Raw genomic sequence first — 25,086 nt, 5'->3', positions numbered from 1 at the left:
GTTCTTGACCAGGTTTGCACACACTGCAGCAGAGATTTTGGCCCACTCCTCCATACAGACCTTCTCCAGATCCTTCAGGTTTCGGGGCTGTCGCTGGGTTGAAGTGTACCTATGATAAAAATTACAGACCTCTACATGCTTTGTAAGTAGGAAAACCTGCAAAATCGGCAGTGTATCAAATACTTGTTCTCCCCACTGCATATGTATGTGTATATGTGTATATATACAGTTGAATTCGGAAGTTTACATACACCTCAGCCAAATACATTTAAACTCAGTTTTTCACAGTTCCTGACATCTAATCATAGTAAAAATCCCTTGTCTTATGTCAGTTAGGATCACCACTTCATTTTAAGAATGTGAAATGTCAGAGTAATAGTAGAGAGAATGATTTATTTCAGATGTTATTTCTTTCATCACATTCCCAATGGGTCAGAAGTTTACATACACTCAATTAGTATTTGGTAGCATTGCCTTTAAATTGTTTAACTTGGGTCAAAAGTTTTGGGTAGCCTCCCACAATAAGTTGGGTGAATTTTGGCCCATTCCTCCTGACAGAGCTCGTGTAACTGAGTCAGGTTTGTAGGCCTTCTTGCTTGCACACGCTTTTTCAGTTCTGCCCAAAAATGTTATGGTCAGGGCTTTGTGCTGGCCACCCCAATAACTTGACTTTGTTGTCCTTAAGCCATTTTGCTACAACTTTGGAAGTATGCTTGGGGTCATTGTCCATTTGGAAGACACATTTGCGACCAAGCTTTAATTTCCTGACTGATGTCTTGAGATGTTGCTTCAATATATCCACATAATTTTTCTTCCTCGTGATGCCATCTATTTTGTGAAGTGCACCATTCCCTCCTGCAGCAAAGCACCCTGACAACATGATGCTGCCACTCCCGTGCTTCACGATTGGGATGGTGTTCTTCGGCTTGCAAGCCTCCCCTTTTTTCCTCCAAACATAACGATGTTCATTATGGCCAAACAGTTCTATTTTTGTTTCATCAGACCAGAAAACATTTCTCCAAAAAGTACGATCTTTGTCCCCATGTGCAGTTGCAAACCGTAGTCTGGCTTTTTTTATGGTGGTTATGGAGCAGTGGCTTCTTCCTTGCTGAAGGCCTTTCAGGTTAGGTTAGTATGGTACTCGTTTTACTGTGCATATAGAGACTTTTGTACCTGTTTCCTCCAGCATCTTCACAAGGTCCTTTGCTGTTGTTCTGGGATTGATTTTCACTTTTCGCACCAAAGTACGCTCATCTCTAGGAGATAGAACGTGTCTCTTTCCTGAGCGGTATGACGCTGCGTGGTCCCATGGTGTTTATACTTGCGTACTATTGTTTGTACAGATAAACGTGGTACCTTCAGGCCTTTGGAAACTTGTGGAGGTCTACAATATTTTTTCTGAGGTCATGTCTGATTTCTTTTGATTTTCCCATGATGTCAAGCAAAGAAGCACTGAGTTTGAAGGTAGGCTTTGAAATACATCCACAGGTACACCTCCAATTGACTCAAATGACGTCAATAAGCCTATCAGAAGCTTCTAAAGCCATGACATCATCTTCTGGAATTTTCCAAGCTGTTTAAAGGCACAGTCAACTTAGTGTAGGTAAACTTCTGACCCACTGGAATTATGATACAGTAAGTAAGATAAGTGAAATAATCTGTCTGTAAACAATTTTTGGAAAAATTACTTGTCTCTCTCATACACAAAGTAGATGTCCAAACCAACTTGCCAAAACTATAGTTTGTTAACAAGAAATGTGTGGAGTGGTTGAAAAACGAGTTTTAATGACTCCAACCTAAGTGTATGTAAACTTCCAACTTCAACTGTAGGTTGTAGATAGCAAAAGAGTGTCCAGTCTCCCTGTAGCGCTGTCTTAGGCGTCTCACAGTAAGGACATTGCAATTTATTACCCTGGCCACATCTGCAGTCCTCATGCCTCCTTGCTGCATGCCTAAGGCACGTTCACGCAGATGAGCAGTGACCCTGGTCATCTTTCTTTTGGTGTTTTCCAGAGTCAGTAGTTTTCATAACTGTGACCTTAATTGCCTACTGTCTGTAAGCTGTTAGTGTCTTATCGACCGTTCCACAGGTGCATGTTCATTAATTGTATGGTTCATTGAACAAGCATGGGAAACAGTGTTTAAACCCTTTACAATGAAGATCTGTGAAGCTATTTTTTTATTTTTTATTATCTTTTAAAGACAGGGTCCTGAAAAAGGGACATTACTTTTTTTGCTGAGTTTGTGTGTATATATATTTATGTGTATGTATGTATGTATGTATGTATGTATGTATGTATGTATGTATGTATGTATGTATGTATGTATGTATGTATGTATGTATGTATGTATGTCTCTATATATATACAGTACACGTCAAACGTTTGGACACACCTACTCATTCAAGGGTTTTTCTTTATTTTTAACAGTCTAGGACCGTTGACTGAATAATCTCCTTTCTACTATTTAGTGAGAAGCAGGACCTATTTCTATAGAAGAAGCCCTTTTCTTCACCACTTTCTTAACTAACTCATCAATATGCTTTTTAACTATGCAAGTGCCCAGATATTTATAGCACAGTCACGATCAATATGGACAACATCCAAAGTACATATGCTTAAATCATCAGACTTTTTTTTATGCGCTGTAGAGAACAACATGTGCTTAGTTTTACCTGCATTCCGTGCTATTTTTCAGGTCAATAATGTTATTCTTCAATACAATGAAGGCTGAATTTTTGTAGTTCAGATAGAGCCTGGTCAACCGTGGGGGCGAAGTCATACACAACAGTATCGTCGGCATACAAGTGCAGGTAAAAACAAATGGACAGACATGTCGATATTCTTAATGTAAAGGAAACCTGATTTGAACAGGTTCAGTAGATATACATTGTGTTCTATCTGTCATGTAATTTTTAACTCCAGACACAAAAGAACACGTACGTATAGATTGTTTGCATGTAGGTAGACCTTTCTTTCACACTTCAATCCTCTCTTTTGGCCCAACCGGGTTTAAATGCCTTCTTCCGTTTCATTTATTTGTATTTATTCATCAGTATTTACTTATTTTTGCTGCTTGAGGGAAATTGTTATTGCTTGGATAACCGTATCTACTATTATGTATTGATATTTTTATTTCTTAATATGCGGTGCGCACTGCGCAGAACACTAGATGAATAATTGTAATAGCCTACATTTACTTTAGGAGTGAAGACATAGACACTGAATGGTACAACAAAGCACTGAGTATGTTATGTCTTTGTCTAAAAGCTAGAATGTTTGAGGAAATCAGGAACCAGTCAACTACTATGCAATTGCAAAACTATGATGAAATGTATAATGACAATGCAGTTATCGTACTAATTAAAGTTACTAGGTGCAAGTGTAAAGTGTTGCTCAAAATATCATTCGTAAAGCTGCTTGGTTTATATCCACCCCCTCTCCACTCTCTCTGTGACTGTGACTCACCTATCATCTCGAAGCGAGAGAGGAAACGCATGAAGAAGTTCTTGCAGGGGTCGGGCATGGCCACCGTGCCGAACTCTGACACCATGATGCGGTCCCTCTCGCTGTTCTTCTTGTAGGCATCACTCTGCAGGAAGCGACTCCTATAGGTCACCTTGCCATCCTGAATCTTAAACTGGTGCAGCATGGCCATCCCATCAAACCAGTGGTTGTAGCTGAAGAATAAAGGACAGTAGGGATAGGTAAGGGCAAGGGAAAGTGTTAAAAAAAACTAAGATTGATGTCTGCGCCCCTGAGTAAATCGAATTAGCATAATACAAATATCCCCATAAAAATCTGTCAATTTAAGCTAGAGACATCTGTTTTTTTGCGTTGCATGCGTCTCAATCCACCACATCTGCTTAGTTATATAAAGATTGAATAAAATAGAAAGGGGACAGCTCTAGATCAGTGTTTGTCATTTTTCTCACAAAATCGTTTGTAGCATCCGAATTGTTTAGCCCATGAACTAGTATGACACCCCTATGGGAAGATGAGACTCTTATGAACATTATGGTGTTCTCTGTTTTGCTCTACACTTCGTCTGATGTGGGACTAGTCTGAAGTCGGTACAGCTGATCTACCAACTTCTGTCTATGGTGTCCGAACTGTTTGGACTACAAACTAATATGATCCCTCGGTGTAAAGGTGAGACTCTCACGAACATGTCGGTTGTTTTGCATTAGAACGCACACAGGCCTCAAGACTTGTCTGAAGGTCCCCAATTACGCATCCCAAAAATGTATGGAAGGATATATGGAGTCTGTTTAGTGAAAAAAAAAGGGTTTCGGGAAATAGAAAAATAAATAAACATCTCTCAGATATAGTACAGACAATCTTCGTTTAGATTTTTTGGGGGGACACTCTGTTGTTCCATGTAGTGACTGTGTTATTCAATGTGTTCATGTGGGCTAATAACAGGGGGTCTTCAAGGGGTCTTAAAATTCAAAATCAAATAACAAAATGATCCTGGTACGACCGTCATAAAACAATTCCATATAGCTTAGTAGCAACCCCCCTAGACATGGCTTAGCCTCTTATGGGTTAAAGGTTAGGGATAGGTTCAGGGTTAGTGGATAGAAAAGGACAGTGAAGATAGATTAGATTAGTCATGAATAAAGTGGAGGTGGATTCATCATGCATCCGTATAGCGTGGTTCTAGATCTGTTTGGATTGTCTTGCCAACTCCTACGGTTGTTGTCCATAGCACTACAGGAGTTGGCAAGACAGCACAAACAGGTCTGGGAACAGCCTAACATCCTTCTATTTTTTTGGTTAAATGTAAAATAGTTTGGTGGTGAAATGCTATAAAGGATATGTGTTGATGTATGTCTCTGAACCCCATCCTTGTTATTCCAATGTGTAGCCTACTTGTGCTTATTTTTGTTTTATTCTACTGGTCTAATGGCTGCAGGTCTAAGTTGTTCCAAAAAATGTGGCTAAAGGTGTGACTCACTGTTGGTTTCCGAACTCAAACTTCCCTGGGCCGTTGCGGAGGAGGCTGCCTCGGATCCAGGTTGGGATGGTCCCACGCACCTCTGTGGCGATGGGCTCTGGGGTCTCCTCCACGGACCGCACCAGAGGGGCGATAGACTCCAGACCCTTCAGCTCTAGCTGGCTACACTTATTGAGCTCCTTTGGTTTGGCATCACTAGACGGTGTGGTGGTCGCATCTGCAAAAAAAAGAGATACTTTTATTTGTGTATCTCTTGAACCTCTAAGATGCTGTGAGTCCCACGACACACAAACCAAACCTAAACATTCAGTGACCTGCAGTAGGCTGGTTGTAGACCAGACCATGCTCATACAAACCATGAAGAAACATTCTGTTTTTTGAAAATAGGTCATGAATATGAACTTTGGAAATGTCAAACTTTTCATTCATGGTTAGATGTATCCTGTTTTTACAAACAGCTGTGGTTTCGGATGTTGTTTTATCCAGTATATAGGTAAAGGCAAAGCCTAATAGCCCATTAACTACATATCTGCCCTACACTATACATACTGTACATACAGTAGATACAGTACCAGTCAAAGGTTTGGACACACCTACTCATTCCAGGGTTTTTCTTTATTTTTACTATTTTCTACATTGTAGAATGATAGTGAAGACATCAAAACTATGAAATAACACGTATGGAATCATGTAGTAACCAAAAAAGTGTTAAACAAATCAAAATACACTGCTCAAAAAAATAAAGGGAACACTTAAACAACACAATGTAACTCCAAGTCAATCACACTTCTGTGAAATCAAACTGTCCACTTAAGGAAGCAACACTGATTGACAATAAATTTCACATGCTGTTGTGCAAATGGAATAGACAAAAGGTGGAAATTATAGGCAATTAGCAAGACACCCCCAATAAAGGAGAGATTCTGCAGGTGGTGACCACAGACCACTTCTCAGTTCCTATGCTTCCTGGCTGATGTTTTGGTCACTTTTGAATGCTGGCGGTGCTCTCACTCTAGTGGTAGCATGAGACGGAGTCTACAACCCACACAAGTGGCTCAGGTAGTGCAGCTCATCCAGGATGGCACATCAATGCGAGCTGTGGCAAGAAGGTTTGCTGTGTCTGTCAGCGTAGTGTCCAGAGCATGGAGGCGCTACCAGGAGACAGGCCGGTACATCAGGAGACGTGGAGGAGGCCGTAGGAGGGCAACAACCCAGCAGCAGGAGCGCTACCTCCGCCTTTGTGCAAGGTAGAGCACTGCCAGAGCCCTGCAAAATGACCTCCAGCAGGCCACAAATGTGCATGTGTCAGCATATGGTCTCACAAGGGCTCTGAGGATCTCATCTCGGTACCTAATGGCAGTCAGGCTACCTCTGGCGAGCACATGGAGGGCTGTGCGGCCCCACAAAGAAATGCCACCCCACACCATGACTGACCCACCGCCAAACCGGTCATGCTGGAGGATGTTGCAGGCAGCAGAACGTTCTCCACGGCGTCTCCAGACTCTGTCACGTCTGTCACATGTGCTCATGTGCTCAGTGTGAACCTGCTTTCATCTGTGAAGAGCACAGGGCGCCAGTGGCGAATTTGCCAATCTTGGTGTTCTCTGGCAAATGCCAAACGTCCTGCACGGTGTTGGGCTGTAAGCACAACCTCCACCTGTGGACGTCGGGCCCTCATTCCACCCTCATGGAGTCTGTTTCTGACCGTTTGAGCAGACACATGCACATTTGTGGCCTGCTGGAGGTCATTTTGCAGGGTTCCTGTTTTCTACTTCTCCCGGTTTTGACCATTCTGCCTGCCCTGAGCCTGCCTGCCGTTCTGTACCTTGTCACACCACCCTGGATTACTGACCTCTGCCTGCCCTTACCCTGAGCCTGCCTGCCGTTCTGTACCTTTCGGACTCTGCTCTGGATTACTGACCTCTGTCTGCCATTGACCTGTCGTTTGCCTGCCCCCCTGTTTTTGTAATAAAATTGTGTTACTTCGAAACTGTATGCATCTGGGTCTTCTTCTGAGCCTTGACACCTATATATTCTAGATATATCCTATATATTCTACCACTGCTAAGGGCTATATCCAGGCACACCGCGTTGCGTCATGCATAAGAACAGCCCTTAGCTGTGGAATATTGGCTATATACCACTCCCCCTCGTGCTTTATTGCTTAATTATAAAATGTAATTATGAAGACTGTTTGGACTTGGCAAGAGATTTTTGCTCTGATTAACATCAGTAAATACGTCTTAATTCTCCACACAAGGCCTCAGTCACAGTGAACTGTTTATACACCAAGCAGATGCATAGTCTTACCACCAGAAAAATCACCACCACAAAATACTTTCACAAATCCTGTTGGGGCCTCATGCTTGCCTTGCAATAAACTTAAATGACTGAGATTGATCTCACTTTCGTTCCTCTTGAATACCCCCCCCCCCTCGAGCATCACATTGGCACCTGCATGAATCCCCCCTGAGCACCCCATTGGTTCCGGCATGAACAGTAGGCTGATACTCCATTCCATGGACCCAAGATACATAGGTAAGGTTCTACATTGCAATATGACTGTCAATACGCACAATAGGTCTATAGTGAGGGGATTTCCCATAGTTCAAGTTCCCTATTATGAGCTACGATGCTAATATTTGTGTAAACCCTTCAGAATTGTAATATGTGGATGTCACTGAGTAGACTGATACCCACATTTCATGGATCCAAGATCCATACCTAAGGCTGCACATTGCAATATGCATTTTCAATGCATAGTAGACTGACTTATGAGCTGAATGTGACTCATTTCACAACAGTTTCAAAGTCCCACAATAAGTGCTATGAAGCTAATATTTGAGAAAACTCTTCACAGTTGTGTTCTATAGGTATTACTGAGTAGGCTGATACTTAATTTCCTGGGTGCACAATCTCTAGCTTAGTCTGTACAGTCAAATATCTATGTTCAGTAGGCTGTATGGTGAGCTGATTTCCCCCAGCTAAAGTTCTCTAGTAAGAGCTAAGACGCTAATATGTGTAAACTCTACATAGTTGTGTGCTGTGGATGTCACTGGGCAGGCTGATACCCCATTTCATGGGTGCACAATCTTTAGCGTAGACTGTACAGTCCAATATGTACGTTCAATGCATATAATAGGCTGAATGCTTAATGCTGCTGACTTCACACTTGTTTTCAGAGTCCCACAATAAGAACTAAGACGCTAATATTTGTGTTAACGAGTGTTTCCCACTAGCGCTTTCTGTCTGCTATACAGCAGGTTACACACTCATTTTCAGCCGTGTAGCCTATTTTTTTCCACTTTAATTAATTAGGCTACATTTTAATTCGCAAGTCAGAGATAAAGTTAGCCAAGCCCTCTACCACTCGAACAGGGATTGGCAACTCCAGTCCTTAGGGCCCCAGCTAACACACCAGAATTCAATAATCAACTAATCATGATCTTCAGTTTAGAATGCAATTAGTTTTATCAGCTGTGTTTGCTAGGGATGAGAAAAAAGTGTGACACCACTCCGGCCCCTGAGGACTGGAGTTGCCCATCCCTGCGCTAGAATGAACAATATGCATCTCCTAGTGATCTATTGACAGGACAGGCGCCTGTCAGTCACAAAGTTAACGATCACAGGGAAACTGTCTGTCCCGCCTCCCGGTACCTGTGTGTGTGTTATGTAGGCTGTGGTTGCAGTAGAGAGGAAGAAAAAGATAAGTTAATTTTAACAGTGACCAAGTAAGTTACTATGGCTATTTGATCATAATGTAGACCTAACAGAGTGGTATACCATCGAAAACGATGGAGAAAATGCATAACATTTTAATAACATGGAAATAGCTGTTCTATCATTCAGCCTACAGTAGCAGCCAATGTGTGGAGTTCAATGTAGGCCTATATTCCATTAGACTTTGGGGGGGGGGAAACATGCAGGGCTTGACATTAACCTGTTTATCCACTTGTCCTTCAAACAAGGAGGTTGTCACACCCTGATCTGTTTCACCTGTCTGTGATTGTCTCCACCCCCGTCCAGGTGTCAGCTATCTTCAAATCAAATCAAATGTTATTTGTCACATACACATGGTTATCAGATGTTAATGCGACTGTAGTGAAATGCTTGTGCTTCTAGTTCCGACAATGCAGTAATAATCGAGTAATCTAACCTAACATTTCCCCATTATCCCCTGTGTATTTATACCTGTGTTCTCTGTTTGTTGCCAGTTCGTCTTGTTTGTTCAAGTCAACCAGCATTTTGTGTCTCAGCTCCTTCTTTTTCCAGTCTCTCTTTTCTCGCCCTCCTGGTTTCGACCCTTGCCTGTCCCAACTCCGAGCCCGCCTGCCTGACCACGCTGCCTGCCCCTGACCCTGCCGACCTCTACCTTTTCCCCCCTCTGGATTACCGACCTCTGCCTGAGCCTGCCTGCCGCCCGGTACTGTTGCCCCACCTCTGGTTTACTGACCCCTGCCTGTCTATTGCCTGCCCCTGTTGGAATATTAAACTATTGTTTATTCAACGTGGTCTGCATCTGGGTCTTACCTTCAAACCTGATAGAGGTGACTGGAAAAAAAGTGTATGTTGCAAGAAACCACTTTACAAAATAAAAAGCATTATTATTCCCATACCATTATTGCAGAGAATCAGACAAATTATGCTACCCTCTGCCTATTGGCTACTTAGCCTATTCAAGCCCATCTCAAAATACAACACTGGCCCTTTAAGAAAAAAAACTTCTACCTGACTTGCTTTTCAACAATGTCTAGAAATGTACACATTTTGTGCTCTTGTAGGAAGCAATCACTCCCTTATTGCTGACTACACACGGTCTAATAACTCACTAACTAGCAAAGGATATGAACAACATGTGCACACTGGGCGACATGCAGCTCTTTGATCTCAAAACAAGCGCATCTACTCATGATCACAGCTGTAAACACAGTCCTGTTCAAAGTAAATGTCACAGATCCATATATACAAATTATCTATTTGCATATAGGGCTCCCGAGTGGCGCAGTGATCTACGGCACTTCATCTCAGTGCTAGAGTTGTCACTACAGACCCTGATTTGATTCCAGGCTGTATCACAACCGGCCATGATAGGGAGTCCCATAGGGCGGCGCACAATTGGCCCAGCGTCGTTCGGGTTTGGCCTGGGTAGGCCATCATTGTAAATAAGAATTTGTTCTTAACTGACGAGCCTAGTGTTTTAGCTGGAACTTCTGGTTCTTCTTTGTTAAGGTTTTATGGCTTCATGGCGGCCATGTTGGAAGACCACCACATTAAATATTCTGACAACAGCCGAGGAGCTACCCCAACTGCATGATAACAGTGACTAAAACTAGTTGATTCATCACCACGGTCATTTTCTGTGGTGTATTTGGCTGCTCTAACAACGCAGGAAAGAAAACAGGAAAAAATATACATTTGCAGATGTCCCATGATCATGAAACACCATTGGTGACACCAATGAGATAAGACTCAAGAACGGTCAGAAAAGCTAAGAAACCTTTTTGCCCGTCAAGACCTGAACCCAGACAGCTGTCAATACAGGGTTTGCCACGTTTATTTCATCACTGGTAAGTCAAGTCTGATCAATTCCAAGTTTAATTTAACCGTTATGCTAACCAGGTGTTAAACACCTACCCTAAATTAGCCAAAATGAGCTAGCTAGCTTGATAGCTTGTAGTCTAGTTATTAGCATGTGTTACTTGAGTTTCAAGTTTCGGGGAAGAATGTGGCCTTTGATTAACCTTTCATGCAATTCTACTACACTTTATATGACATTAGCAGATTATTTTTAAATACGATGTTTGTACAGGCCTACTCTTCTGACACTGACAACAGATAAATAAAAGTGACCTTGTCTTGAAAGCAACCATGTGCTCTAGGCCGAAAAGGGGTCCTGACTAAAAGGGATCCAGCTTTTGTCAAATGAATGTAAACAGTTATTTTTTGCATTTGAGCTAACCTAACTAACCCTTAACTTAATTCTCCTATCCTGCTGTTTACATTTTCCTAATCTGCTATGAAATGTCAAACATTATGTTCATTTTACAAAAGCTGGATCCCTTCTAGCCATGACCATGAAAAGGGGAGACACAAATTGTACAATATGATGTCTACATACAGTAGCCTGGTGGATGGATATTATTGTCCCAAAAAAAACTCCAGTGGTTATCATACATTCATATGATAACTCAATTATACTTTTTGAGAATTCTATTCATAAGAGGGAAAATGTAAGGACATGACATTATACGACAAAGGCCTCAATGGGATAGGACAACTTGATGTGTTGACTATTGGTTGTTCCTGCCCAACAATATATTTAATATTTATATGACAATAAAACACCTGAATGAATTAAAAACAACCAAGGACTTCAAAGCCCTGATGATATAGGTAACCTGAAGAAGTGATATTCTAACATCCAGTGTGCTTCTCATTTCAAGACACCCATGTCAACTGGATTCCCACTGTGAAGATGACCAATGCTGCAACAGCATCAGTTTCTACTTCTACTTATCTGTCCTTTTCCAGATATGAAAGGAGACATCCCTCAGTTATATGAGATGGTTGTCATATGCTGTACTTTGGACGATCTGAATGGTTCTGTTGTGCCATTTAAGTAGAGATTACCTTCACCTTGGTGTCAAGACAAAAGTGCCCCCTTAAACTGTATGAATATATACAATGTAATTTGGAACTTGTAAAATACTATTGTTGATATTGTAAACATACTGTACTTTAATAATAGGCTACATTGTTGTATGGGTGAAATGAAAAGTATGTTGTCATCTCTGCTTTGCCTAGCCCCATTGAATAAAAAGTATTTCTTATAGCCCAACTATTGTCTTTCTTTTACAAGGTTTACACATTTAGCATAGACAATGTCATTGTTGTGGTAGTCTTGGTAGTAGTAGTTGTATGTTTTAATAAGCTAAGGATCCCATTATCTCCTCTTTCCAGACATTTCACCACCTAAGTTACAAGGGTTGGATTTGTACTGAACAATTTAGTGTCAGCACAAGTAATGTACAAAATATATTATAATGATTAGCTTCATACATTGTCGACTGGTATTGTTTTTAATTTGAACATATAGCTGACAAATGTAAACAATGTGTGAGTAAAGCTATTCTCTGCTTTAGATGCACACTATCAAGGGGTAGGGCTGTTACGGTGACTATATTACTGCCACACCGGCAGTCACGAGTCATGAAGGCAGTCAAATTCCATGTGACTGTTTAGTCATGGTAAATTAGGCCTCTCCAAGCTCTGATGCTGCTGATGGTCATTAGTAGCCTACCAAACTTGCTAACTGCCTGGTACTCAGCACTCTATTGTCCCTCTAATCACCCTGACATCATTGCAAATGTGATCAAAAATCGAATCAAACACTTCATGAGAGCCCATGAGCTCATGTGGCGCAACATTTCTCTAGGCTTTGCAATTGTGTGAGAAAACAGACCGATTGCCTTGATTAAAAAGAAGAGGATTCCATCAGCTTACTATAGGCTAGGCCTCTCCCTAAAGTCAATATTCCTTGTCCATTGCTGTTTTGGTTAGTCATTATTGTCTTATTTCACTGTAGAGCCTCCAGCCCTGCTCAATATGCCTTAGCTAGCCCTTTTGTTCCACCTCCCACACATGCGGTGACCTCACCTGGTTTAAATGGTGTCTCTAGAGACAACCTCTCTCATCGTCACTCAATGCCTAGGTTTCACTCCACTGTATTCACATCCTACCATACCTTTGTCTGTACATTATGCCTTGAATCTATTCTTCCGCAACAAGAAACCTGCTCCTTTTACTCTCTGTTCCGAATGCACTAGATGACCAGTTCTTGTAGCCTTTAGCCGTACCTTTATCCTACTCCTCCTCTGGTGATGTAGAGGTTAATCCAGGCCCTGCAGTGCCTAGCTCCACTTCCATTTCCCAGGCGCTCTCATTTGTTGACTTCTGTAACCGTAAAAGCCTTGGTTTCATGCATGTTAACTTCTTATGGCTGCAGGGGCAGTATTGAGTAGCTTGGATGAAAAGATGCCCAGAGGTGCCCAGAGTAAACTGCCTGCTCCTCAGTCCCAGTTGCTAATATATGCATATTATTATTAGTATTGGATAGAAAACACTCTGAAGTTTCTAAAACTGTTTGAATGATGTCTGAGTATAACAGAACTCCTATGGCAGGCAAAAACCTGAGAAAAAAATCCAACCAGGAAGTGGGAAATCTGAGGTTTGTAGGTTTTCAACTTATCTCCTATCAAATACACAGTGGGATATGGGTCAGTCTGCACTTCCTGCGGCTTCCACTAGATGTCAACAGTCCTTAGAACTTTGTCTGATGCTTCTACTATGAAGTGGGGCCGAAGGAGTGAGGAATGAGTAAGGTCTGCCATGAGCTGACCATGCTCGAACCATGCGCGTTCACATGAGAGGGAGCTCTGTTCCATCGCACTTCTGAAGACAATGGAATTCTCCAGTTGGAACATTATTGAAGATTTATGTTAAAAACATCCTAAAGATTGATTCAATACATCGTTTGACATGTTTCTACTGACTGTTACGGAACTTTTTGACATTTCGTCTGCTTTTAGCGAACGCGCTTCGTGACTTTGGATTTGTTTACCAAACAGGCTAACAAAAGTAGCTATTTGCACATAAATGATGGACATTACCGAACAAAACTAACATTTCTTGTGGAAGTGTGAGTCCTGGGAGTGCATTCCGACGAAGATCAGCAAAGGTAAGTGAAGATTTATAATGCTATTTATGACTTTTGTTGACTCCACAATTTGGCGGGTAACTGTATGGCTTCCCTTTGTGGCTGAACGCTGTTCTCAGATTATTGAATATTGTTCTTTTGCCGTAAAGCTTTTTTGAAATCTGACACAGCGGTTGCATTAAGAACAAGTTTATCTTTAATTCTATGTAAAACATGTATCTTTCATCAAAGTTTATGATGAGTATTTCTGTTATTTGATGTGCCTCTCTGCAATTTCTACGGATATTTTGGAGGCATTTCTGAACATGGCGATAATATAAACAGAGGTTTTTGGATATAAATATGAACTTTATCGAACAAAACATATATGTATTGTGTAACATGAAGTCCAAATTCGGGACCATCTCTGATAGCTATAGGACCACAGTGACTGTCACAAATTTGAGGTTTTAATGACCTAGTAAATTCGATGACTTGGAGGTGAAATATATCAAATGTATTCAGGAAGAGCTCGGCCTGCATGAAGCCCCATGCCGAGTCTGAGTCACCCGGGTCTCAAAAGGAAAATGCTCGAGCCCAGTGTGTTGACTGGGTACAGTATGACGCAAGACCCTACACTGCTTTGGTGTGCTCTGCCAGCAGTTGTTTGCCAAGTATGCTAAGCTGAATCCTGCAATCCCTGCTGAAAAATAACATTACTCCAATTTGTATAACTGTAATGGTTCTAGTGTCTTACACGCAATGGTAGCAAAGCACAGAAACACTTTGCACACGTTTATATAGATTTGTTTGTATTTTTTGAGTAGCATTTAGATAAATGGTCAGAGACAGGGGTGTGAAGGTGAACGGAAAGGCACTGGCGCGACAAATTACCCTTGCTGTCTCTGCCTGGCCGGTTCCCCTCTCTCCACTGGGATTCTCTGCCTCTAACCCTATTAGGGGCACTGGCTTACTGGTGCTCTTCTATGCCATCCCTAGGAAGGGTGTGTCACTTGAGTGGGTTGAGTCTCTGACGTGATCTTCCTGTCTGGGTTGGGGCCCCCCTTGGGTTCGTGCCATGGGGGAGATCTTCGTGGGCTATACTCGGCCTTGTCTCAGGGTAGTAAGTTGGTGGTTGAAGATATCCCTCTAGTGGTGTGGGGGCTGTGCTTTGGCAAAGTGGGTGGGGTTATATCCTGCCTGGTTGGCCCGGTCCGGGACTATAGTCGGGCGGGGCCACAGTGTCTCCCGACCCCTCCTGTCTCAGCCTCCAGTAATAATGCTGCAGTAGTTTGTGTCGGGGGGCTAGGGCCTCCTTTATTATCCGGTCCTTTGTGAATTTAAGTATGCTCCCTCTAATTCTCTCTCTTTCTCTCTTTCTCTTCTCTCGGAGGACCTGAGCCCTAGGACCATGCCTCAGGACTACCTGGCCTGATGACTCCTTGCTGTCCCCAGTCCACCTGGTTGTGCTGCTGCTCCACTGTGATTAGTATTATTTGACCCTGCTGGTCATCTATGAACATTTGAACATTTTGGCCATGTACTGTTATAATCTCCACCCGGCACAGCCAGAAGAGGACTGGCCACCCCTCAGAGCCTGGTACCTCTCTAGGTTTCTTCCTAGGTTCCTGCCTTTCTATGGAGTTTTTCCTAGCCACCGTGCTTCTACATCTGCATTACTTGCTGTTTGGGGTTTTAGGATGGGTTTCTGTATAGCGCTTTGTGACATCGGCTGATGTAAAAAGGGCTTTATAAATAAATTAGACTGATAGTTATAGTTTTTTTATTGTGTTACTTTTTTATAATTTTGTTTATTTAGTAAATTACTCTTATTTTTCTTAAAATTGCATTTTTGGTCAAGGGCTTGCAAGTAAGCATTTCACGGTAAGGTCTACACCTGTTTATTTCGGCGCATGTGACAAATAAAATTTGATTTTGATTTGATTTCAACCAAAACTAGATATCAAGCAAAATAAGTAAAACATTATTTATGAAGAAGTTGTCTTAATCTGGTTGTGATCTGGTTACACGGCGTACCGGCCAGATTTCAACCAGTAAAATACATCTTTATCATGTTGTATGCCCACTGGGTTGTTTTCTGTCACATTTCTGGAATATGCAGCTACAAAGTGCTGGCGCATAGGCTTACTGTGGCTTACTCACCTGACAGAATAAAATCAATGACATATATCCTTGCCATTCATAAATCATACAACGTAGTTATATGTCATGGTATCGCATCGGGACAAGTAAACTAAAGATATTGTTTGTATTTTCGACTTGCCAGACAGTTGCTATGTTTTCATCAACTTGTCCAGTGCTTTCTGGTCTACACCGTTGAATAAAAATGTTTTCCATTACTCATTTAAAATTGTGCATGATTAAATTGGCGACAGCCTGTTTTTCCTTCCCACCTATCTGTTTCATGTCTCAAGTAGCCAGTGAAAGACAGCATGTACCACAGCCAAAGAAAGTTTGCCAAAATAAAATTCACCCTCTTAACTGCTAAAAATGTTGTTGATCTTTGGAAAATGTCTCATATAGGCTATATGATGTTTTCACTACAGATATCACAATGATTTTTTGCTATTGTCTAATAAACCTGGGTCAATGTAAACCTGCCTAGTAGCTATGTTTCCATCCAATTGGTGATAGATTTTCATGCAAATATAAAAAAATCTGCATAAAAACAATGTTCATTTTCCCACCAGACAGGTGTTTCCATCAAATTGACTTATTGCAGATAAAAGGCTGTGCGTGATGGCATAATACACATACAAATACATTTTGATGTTAAATTCCCATGTACCAAATAAAATATAGGGGAGACTGGGGATGATGGTAAAACGTTTCACTTTTTCGTCAGTTTCTCAGAGATCGAGTGTTCAAAACTTGATACAAACAACCTACATCTGTCCTTTACAAATTGTTATTTGTAAATCAAACTGCAAATGCATGGTGTGCATGGTGTCTTAAATACAAGGTGTAGACCACCACTCAGGACAATGGATCTAATCCCAGAAGCCGACCAAAACAATGGCGCCGCAGAAGGGGCAGACGGAGCGGCCTCCTGGTCAGGCTCTGTAAACGTGCACGTCGCAAATGTCCAGTCTCTTGACAACAAGACGAAATTTGAGCAAAGGTTGCCTTCCAGAGAGACATCAGAGATTGTAACATTCTCTGTTTAACAGCAACATGGCTCTCTTGGGATCTGTTTAACAGCAACATGGCTCTCTCACCGGGCTTCTCCATGCATTGCGCCGACAGAGATAAACACCTCTCTGGGAAGAGGAAGGATGGGGGTGCTTGCTTCATGACTAACTTCACTGGGGTAGGGGGCAGCATTCAGAATTTTGGATGAAAAGCGTGCCCAAATTAAACTGCCTGCTACTCAGGCCCAGAAGATAGGATATGCATATAATTAGTAGATTTGGATAGAAATACGCTCTAAAGTTTCTGAAACTCTTAAAATAATGTCTGTGAGTTATAACAGAACTGATATGGCAGGCGAAAACCAGAGGAAAATTCAACCAGGAAGTACTATTATTTTAAAAGGCTGTTTTTCCATTGAAAGCCTATCCACCATACAAAGACTTAGGACCCAGCTCACGGGCTCTGTGGCTTCCTCTACATGTGGCCAGTCTTTAGGCATTGTTTCAAGCTTTTACTCTGAAAAATGAGGGAGATACAGCACTTTCAATCAGAGGCCAGTGGAAAATTCCAGACATCAGCCATGCGCCTGATCGGGAACGCGCCTTTCTTGTTTCTCCTTTCCTATTGACGAAGCTTTTGTTCGGTTTAAATATTATTTAATATTATGACCAAAACAACTGGAGGATTGATTTTAAACATTGTTTGGCATGTTTCTACAAATTTTTATTGTACTTTTAAAAAACTTTTCATCTGGACTTATTGCACGCGCCTTAAGCATTCGGATTACTGGAGAAAACGCGCTAACAAAAAGGAGGTTTTTGCTCATAAAGAGGGACATTATTGAAGAAAACAAACATTTATTGTCTAACATGGAGACCTGGGAGTGCCACCAGATGAAGATCATCAAAGGTAAGTGATTAATTTTAATGCTATTTCTGACTTGTGACATTCTCCTTGGCTGGAAAATGGCTGTATGGGTTTCTGTGACTAGGTGCTGACCTAACATAATCGCAAAGTGTGCTTTCGCCGTAAAGCCTTTTTGAAATCTGACACAGCGGTTGCATTAAGGAGAAGTTTATGTTTATTCGTGTGTTTAACACTTGTATCGTTTATCAATGTTTATGATGAGTATTTCTGTAATTTGATGCGGCTCTCTGCACTTTCACTGGATGTTTGTTTGAGACAATGCATTTCTAAACATAATGCGCCAATGTAAACTGAGATTTTTGGATATAAATATGAACTTCTTCTAACAAAACATACATGTATTGTGTAACATGAAGTCCTATGAGTGCCATCTGATGAAGATCATGAAAGGTTAGTGATTAATCTTCTCTATTTCTGGTTTTTGTGAAAGCTATCTTTCGCTGGAAAAATGGCTGTGCTTACTGTGGTTTTGTGGTGACCTAACATAATCGTTTGTAGTGCTTTCGCTGAAAAGCATATTTGAAATCGGACACTTTGGTGGGATTAACAACAAGATTACCTTTAAAATGATATAAGACACATGTATGTTTGAGGAATTTTAATTATGAGATTTCTGCTTTTTGTATTTGGCGCCCTGCACTTTCACTCGCTGTTGTCATATCATCCCGGTAGCGGGATGGCAGCCATAAAAGGTTTAAGGAGAAGTGCATCTAAAATTCCATGCATAACACTTGTATCTTTTAGCAATGTTTATTATGAGTATTCCTGTAAATTGTATTTTGGGATTTCTGTTGTTTTAAATTTGGCGCCCTGCAGTTTCACTGGCTGTTGAAGAGGTGGGATGCTACCGTCTCACGTACCCTAGAGAGGTTAAGAAGTGCATTGGAGATGTTGTACCCACTGTGACTATTAAAACCTACTCTAACCAGAAACCATGGATGGATGGCGGCATTCGCACAAAACTAAAACTGCGAACCACCGCATTTAACCATGAAAAATGTCTGGGAATATGGCTGAATATGAACAGTGTAGCTATTCCCTCCGCAATGCATTCAAACAAGCGAAATGCCAGTACAGGGACACAATGGAGTCACAATTCAACGGCTCATACACGAGACTTATGTGGCAGGGTCTACTGGAAATCACGGACTACAAAAAGAGAACCAGCCACGTCACGGACACCGATGTCACGCTTCCAGACAAACTAAACACCTTCGTTGCCATCTTTGAGCATAATACAGTGCAACCGTCCTCAACCGCAAGGCGTGCGGTCTGCACAACGCGTCACCGGGGGCAAACTACCTGCCCTCCATAACACCTATAGCACCCGATGTCACAGGAAGACCAAAAAGATAATCAATAACAACAACCATCCGAGCCACTGCCTGTTCACACCGCTACCATCCAGAAGGTGAGGTCAGTACATCAAAGTGCATCAAAGCTGGGACCAAGAGACTGAAAAACAGCTTCTATCTCAAGGACATCAGACTGCTAAACAGCAATCACTAACTCAGAGAGGCTGTTGCTTACATAGAGACCCAATCACTGGCCACTTTAATAAGTTGATCACTAGTCACTTTAAATAAGGCCACTTTAATAATGGTTACATTACTCATATCATGTGTATATACTGTATTCTATACCATCTTATACCTTGCCTATGCCGCTCGGCCAACGCTCATCCATATATTTATATGTACATATTCTCATTCACCCCTTTTAGATTTGTGTGTATTAGGTAGATGTTGGGGAATTGTTTGATTACTTGTTAGATATTACTGCACTGACGGAACTAGAAGCACAAGCATTTCGCTACACTCGCCAATACAATTTGATTTCATTTGAAGTGTTACAATTTACTCCATGGTCTGGATTAATTGTAACAGTGTTTGGGGTGAATTGTAACATATTGAAAAGGTGCATCAATCATAGATCATAGATCACTAATTATTAAATGATAAATCACTAATTATTGAACACCTTTATTGAGACCATGAGAGCAACATTGTCTTGTTTACATTTTGTTTCACAGAAATAATAATAAATATAAATAATAAAATGCTTATTATTTTCCCCTCCACTAAATGGTATTTCTCAACCAAACTAAAACTAGGCTAAACACCTGAACATTTATGTTGTGTGTGTCTGTGTGTGTGCCTTTGTGACTGAATGTTGAACATGTTCAATTAATCACCGTTGTGACAGTGGTATGGCTGTCATGTGGCACAGGCTTGGTGGGCCCATAACTTGCATTCGCAGCACTGCACCCAGACCTCCTTGGACTTGAATAGGTAAAGTTTTCCTTGTTGGAGTAATCTGAATCTTCTGGTTCAATGTACTTTGTTTTGGATTTTTTCTTAGGCAGGACAGTTGTTGTTCAGAGTGGTTTGTCTTGGCTTGCTTCTTAGGCAGGGCAATGTACATTTTTGCCTTCTGAATGCTTGACTTTTTAAGCTCTTCTTCCAGTGCCTCCTTGATGGGTTTATCCATTTTCTCCTCTTCCTACTCCTTGCTGTAATTTCAACTGGGTTGAAATCAGAAGAGTAATGAGGTGTTTCCCAGCCACAGCCTGATACATGTGAAGTGACTGGATAGGTTTCCTGGGAGGCAGCTGGAGAGGTTTCCTGGGAGGCAGCTGGAGAGGTGGCCTGGGAGGCAGCTGGAGGGGTGGCCTGGGAGGCAGCTGGAGAGGTTTCCTGGGAGGCAGCTGGAGAGGTTTCCTGGGAGGCAGCTGGAGAGGTGGCCTGGGAGGCAGCTGGAGGTGTGACCTGGGAGGCAGCTGGAGAGGTGGCCTGGGAGGCAGCTGGAAAGGTGGCCTGGGAGGGAGCTGGAAAGGTGGCCTGGGAGGGAGCTGGAAAGGTGGCCTGGGAGGGAGCTGGAGAGGTGGCCTGGGAGGGAGCTGGAAAGGTGGCCTGGGAGGGAGCTGGAAAGGTGGCCTGGGAGGGAGCTGGAAAGGTGGCCTGGGAGGGAGCTGGAAAGCTGGCCTGGGAGGCAGCTGGAGAGGTGGCCTGGGAGGCAGCTAGAGAGGTGGCCTGGGAAGCAGCTGGAAAGGTGGCCTGGGAGGCAGCTAGAGAGGTGGCCTGGGAGGGAGCTGGAAAGGTGGCCTGGGAGGCAGCTAGAGAGGTGGCCTGGGAGGGAGCTGGAGAGGTGGCCTGGGAGGCAGCTAGAGAGGTGGGCTGGGAGGCAGCTGGAGAGGTGGGCTGGGAGGCCGCTGGAGAGGTGGCCTGGGAGGCAGCTAGAGAGGTGGGCTGGGAGGCAGCTGGAGAGGTGGGCTGGGAGGCAGCTGGAGAGGTGGCCTGGGAGGCAGCTGGAGAGGTGGCTTGGGAGGCAGCTGGAGAGGTGGCCTGGGAGGCAGCTGGAGAGGTGGCCTGGGAGGCAGCTGGAGAGGTGGCCTGGGAGGCAGCTAGAGAGGTGGCCTGGGAGGCAGCTGGAGAGGTGGGATGGATAGCAGCGGGCACAGTGGATAAATCAGATGCCCTCAAGAGATACTGACAACTTCTGCTCATCCATGAAGACCCTGTTTCCACTACGGTAGCCTACATGAGGAAGCTCTCTCAACCCCTTCTCCAGTAGCTTCTTTCTCTCTTTGCAGAATAAGTACAGAGTCACATGACATATACCATACAACTTTGCAACCAATCTGATTGACTTCCCCTGCTCTGCTACATAATTTGACGCTCTTCAACGTGTGGAGAAGTAATTCCCTATATGTCTTTCTTTTCCATGATCTTGAGTAAAAGTAAAGATACCTTAATAGACAATGACTCAAGTAAAATTCTACTTGAGTAAAAGTCTAAAAGTATTTGGATTTAAATTATGTATCAAAAGTAAATCTAATTGATCAAATATACCTAAGAATCAAAAGTCAAAGTATAAATCATTGCAAAGTCTTTATATTAAGCAAACCAGACGGCATACAGTAATTTTCTTGTTTTTTATTTATTTACGGATAGCCATGGGCACGCTCCAACACTCAGACATCATTTACAAACGATGCATGTGTTTAGTGAGTCCAACAGATAAAAGGCTGTAGGGATGGCCATGGATGTTCCTTTGATGAGTATGTAAATTAGACCATTTTATTGTCCTGCTAAGCATTCAAAATGTAATGAGTACTTTTGGGTGTCAGGGGAAATGTATGGAGTGTATCATTTTCTTCAGGAATGTAGTGAAGTAAAAGTAAAAGTTTTCCAAAATATAAATAGTAAAGTTAAGTCAAGTACCCCAAAAATCTACTTAAGTAGTACTTTCAATTATTCTTACTTAAGTACTTCACACCACTGGATTGTAGGAATGCTGAAAGTAAAAGAAAGCATGTACCAAAAACATCCAGTTTTACTCTGGGTTAGTTGTAACATTTTCTCACAAGTTTTTACAACTAACCCTTGCAGCCATTACCTAGCTTCACTTTTAGATAAATGTTAAAATTTTGGTTATAAACCTGATATACAATACCAGTCAAAAGTTTGGACACGCCTACTCATTCAAGGGTTTTTCTTAATGTTTTACTATTTTCTACATTGTAGAATAATAGTGAAGACATCAAAACTATGAAATAACACATATGGAATCATATAGTAAACAAACAAGTTTTAAACAAATCAAAATATATTTTACATTCTTCAAAGTACCCACCCTTTGTCTTGATAATAGCTTTGCACACAGATTTGAACCCATGTTTTTTTGTTTGTATTGTCTTTTACCAGATCTAATGTGTTACATTCTACAACATTAATTTCACATTTCCACAAACTTCAAAGAGTTTTCTTTCAAATGGTATCAAGAATATGCATATCCTTGCTTCAGGTCCAGAGCTACAGGCAGTTAGATTTGGGTATGTCATTTGAGGCGAGAAAAAAAAAAGTACGATCCTTTCGAGTTTTCTTTATAAATAAATGACATACTGCAATTCACAAAGATAATTGAAAACGTGATATGATGATAACGTTATCGCTCTCTTTGGCTTGAATCAATGCTCGGGTAACGTTTGCACATGTGGTATGCTAATATAACGATGTATTGTGTTTTCGCTGTAAAACACTTAGAAAATCTGAAATGTTGTCTGAATTCACAAGATCTGTGTCTTTCCATTGCTATGAGCTGTGTATTTTTAAGAAATGTTTTATGATGAGTAAATTGGTAATACACGTTGCTCTCTGTAGTAATTCTAGTCGCTTTGGTGAGATTTGTGATGGTGGCTGCAATGGCAAACTATGATTTATACCTGAAATATGCACATTTTTCTAACAAAACCTATGCTATACAATAAATATGTTATCAGACTGGCATCTGATGAAGTTTTTTCTTGGTTAGTGGCTATTTATATCTTTATTTGGTCGAATTTGTGATAGCACCTGATGGAGTAAGAAACTGATGGAGTTAGAAAAGTGGTGTCTTTTGCTAACGTGGTTAGCTAATAGATTTACATATTTTGTCTTCCCTCTAAAACATTTTAAAAATCGGACATGTTGGCTTGATTCACAAGATGTGTACCTTTCATATGCTGTATTGGACTTGTTAATGTGTGAAAGTTAAATATTTAAAAAATATATTTTTTTGAATTTCGCGCCCTGCACTTTGAGCTGGATGTTGTCATAGGTGTACCGACCTCGGGCTTGCAGCCATAAGAAGTTAACTGATGTGGTTCTATGACGTCTTAACAGGAATGGACCCAGAACTTAAATGAGCATCTGTTGTTTATTTTAGAGACCTATGTTCCATTTGAATAAGTGCCCATCACACAATTTGTTTTGTAACCTTAAATTCATTTCTTCAAGATAATTTGGGCAATATACTTATTTTCTTTTTTAATAAAATACAATTTTAAAAACAAACAATTGTGGCAATTCATGTCTTCCAGTAAAATACTTTAATCTCAAGAGAAGACAGGTTAAATGTTTAAAAAGTTTTGATATTCTCTTACTTAGAAAATAGTCCTGAACATATAAGCCTAGACCAGCGTTTCCCAAACTCAGGACTCCAAGGAGTGCACATTTAGTTTTTTGCTGTAACACTATACAGCTGATTCAGATTATCAAAGTAAAGTACTAAGTGTTTTGTAAGGATGGTAAAATAATACTCCACAAAAAGTGCTCGTTTTCTATGTTACTTAGTCAAGAAAAACATTGCATTTGATGTGGATGTTTTGGGTCTTTCTTTTGGGTATTTGGGATGAACTGAAAGCACGTATATCCAACCAACGGGACATTAAAAACTGTAATATCTTATGTTTCACCGAGTCGTGGCTGAACGACGACATTAAGAGCATACAGTTGGCTGGTTATACACTCTATCAGCAGGATAGAACAGCAACCTCTGGTAAGACACGGGTTGGGGGCCTATGCATATATGTAACAGCTGGTGCACTATCTAAGGAAGTCTCGAGGTTTTGCTCGCCTGAGGTAGATTATCTCATGATAAGCTGTAGACCATACTATCTACCTAGAGAGTTTATTTGTATTTTTCATAGCTGTCTACATACCACCACAGATCAATGCTGGCACTAAAACCGCACTCAATGAGCTGTATACCACCATAAACAAACAGGAAAACGCTCATCTAGAAGCGGCACTCATAGCATCCGGGGACTTTAATGCAGGGAAACTTAAATCAGTTTTACCTAATTTCTATCAGCATGTGCAATCAGAGGAAAAATAATTCAAGACCACCTTTACTCAACACACAGAGACACATACAAAGCTCTCCCTCGCCTTCCATTTGGCAATTCTGACCATAATTCTATCCTCCTGATTCCTGCTTACAAGCAATTAAAGCTGGAACACCAGTGACTCTGTCTATAAAAAAACTGGTCAGATGAAGCAGATGCTAAACTACAGGACTGTTTTGCTAGCACAGACTGGAAAATGTTCCGGGATTCTTCCAATGGCATTGAGGAGTACAGCACATCAGTCACTGGCTTTATCAATAAGTGCATTGAGGAAGTTGTCCCCTCAGTGACTGTACGTACATATCCCAACCAGAGGCCATGGATTACAGGCAACATTCGCACTGAGCTAAAGGCTAGAGCTGCCACTTTCAAGGAGCGGGACTCTAACCCAGAAGCTTATAAGCAATCCCGCCATGCCCTCCGATGAACCATCAAACAGGCAAGCATCAATACAGGACTAAGATCAAATCGCACTACACCGGCTCCAACGCTCGTCGGATGTGACCGGGCTTGCAAACTATTACAGACTATGAAGAGAAGCACAGTCGAGAGCTGCCCTGTGACACGAGCCTACCAGACAAGCTAAATATCTTCTATGCTCGCTTTGAGGCAAGTAACACTGAAACATGCATGAGAGCATCAGCTGTTCCGGACGACTGTGTGATCACGCTCTCCGCAGCCGATG

The 25,086-nt window shown here is 41.7% G+C and overlaps 1 protein-coding gene across 1 annotated transcript in view; it reads right to left on the bottom strand.

The window, feature by feature from the left end:
• The window catches only part of bco2a (beta-carotene oxygenase 2a), a 102,063-nt gene that overhangs the window by 70,243 nt on the left and 6,734 nt on the right, over nt 1–25,086 (bottom strand). Inside the window, exons 2-3 of the mRNA XM_039005962.1 lie at nt 4,960–5,176; nt 3,468–3,679 (exon numbers count right to left, since the gene is read on the bottom strand). Coding sequence (XP_038861890.1) covers nt 3,468–3,679; nt 4,960–5,176 — 429 coding nt within the window. The remainder of the gene's footprint in view (nt 1–3,467; nt 3,680–4,959; nt 5,177–25,086) is intronic.

The sequence above is a fragment of the Salvelinus namaycush genome, chromosome 12 (genome assembly GCF_016432855.1).
Source record: "Salvelinus namaycush isolate Seneca chromosome 12, SaNama_1.0, whole genome shotgun sequence".
Lineage (NCBI taxonomy): Eukaryota > Metazoa > Chordata > Actinopteri > Salmoniformes > Salmonidae > Salvelinus > Salvelinus namaycush.
This window is presented reverse-complemented; position numbering and strand designations above follow the sequence as displayed.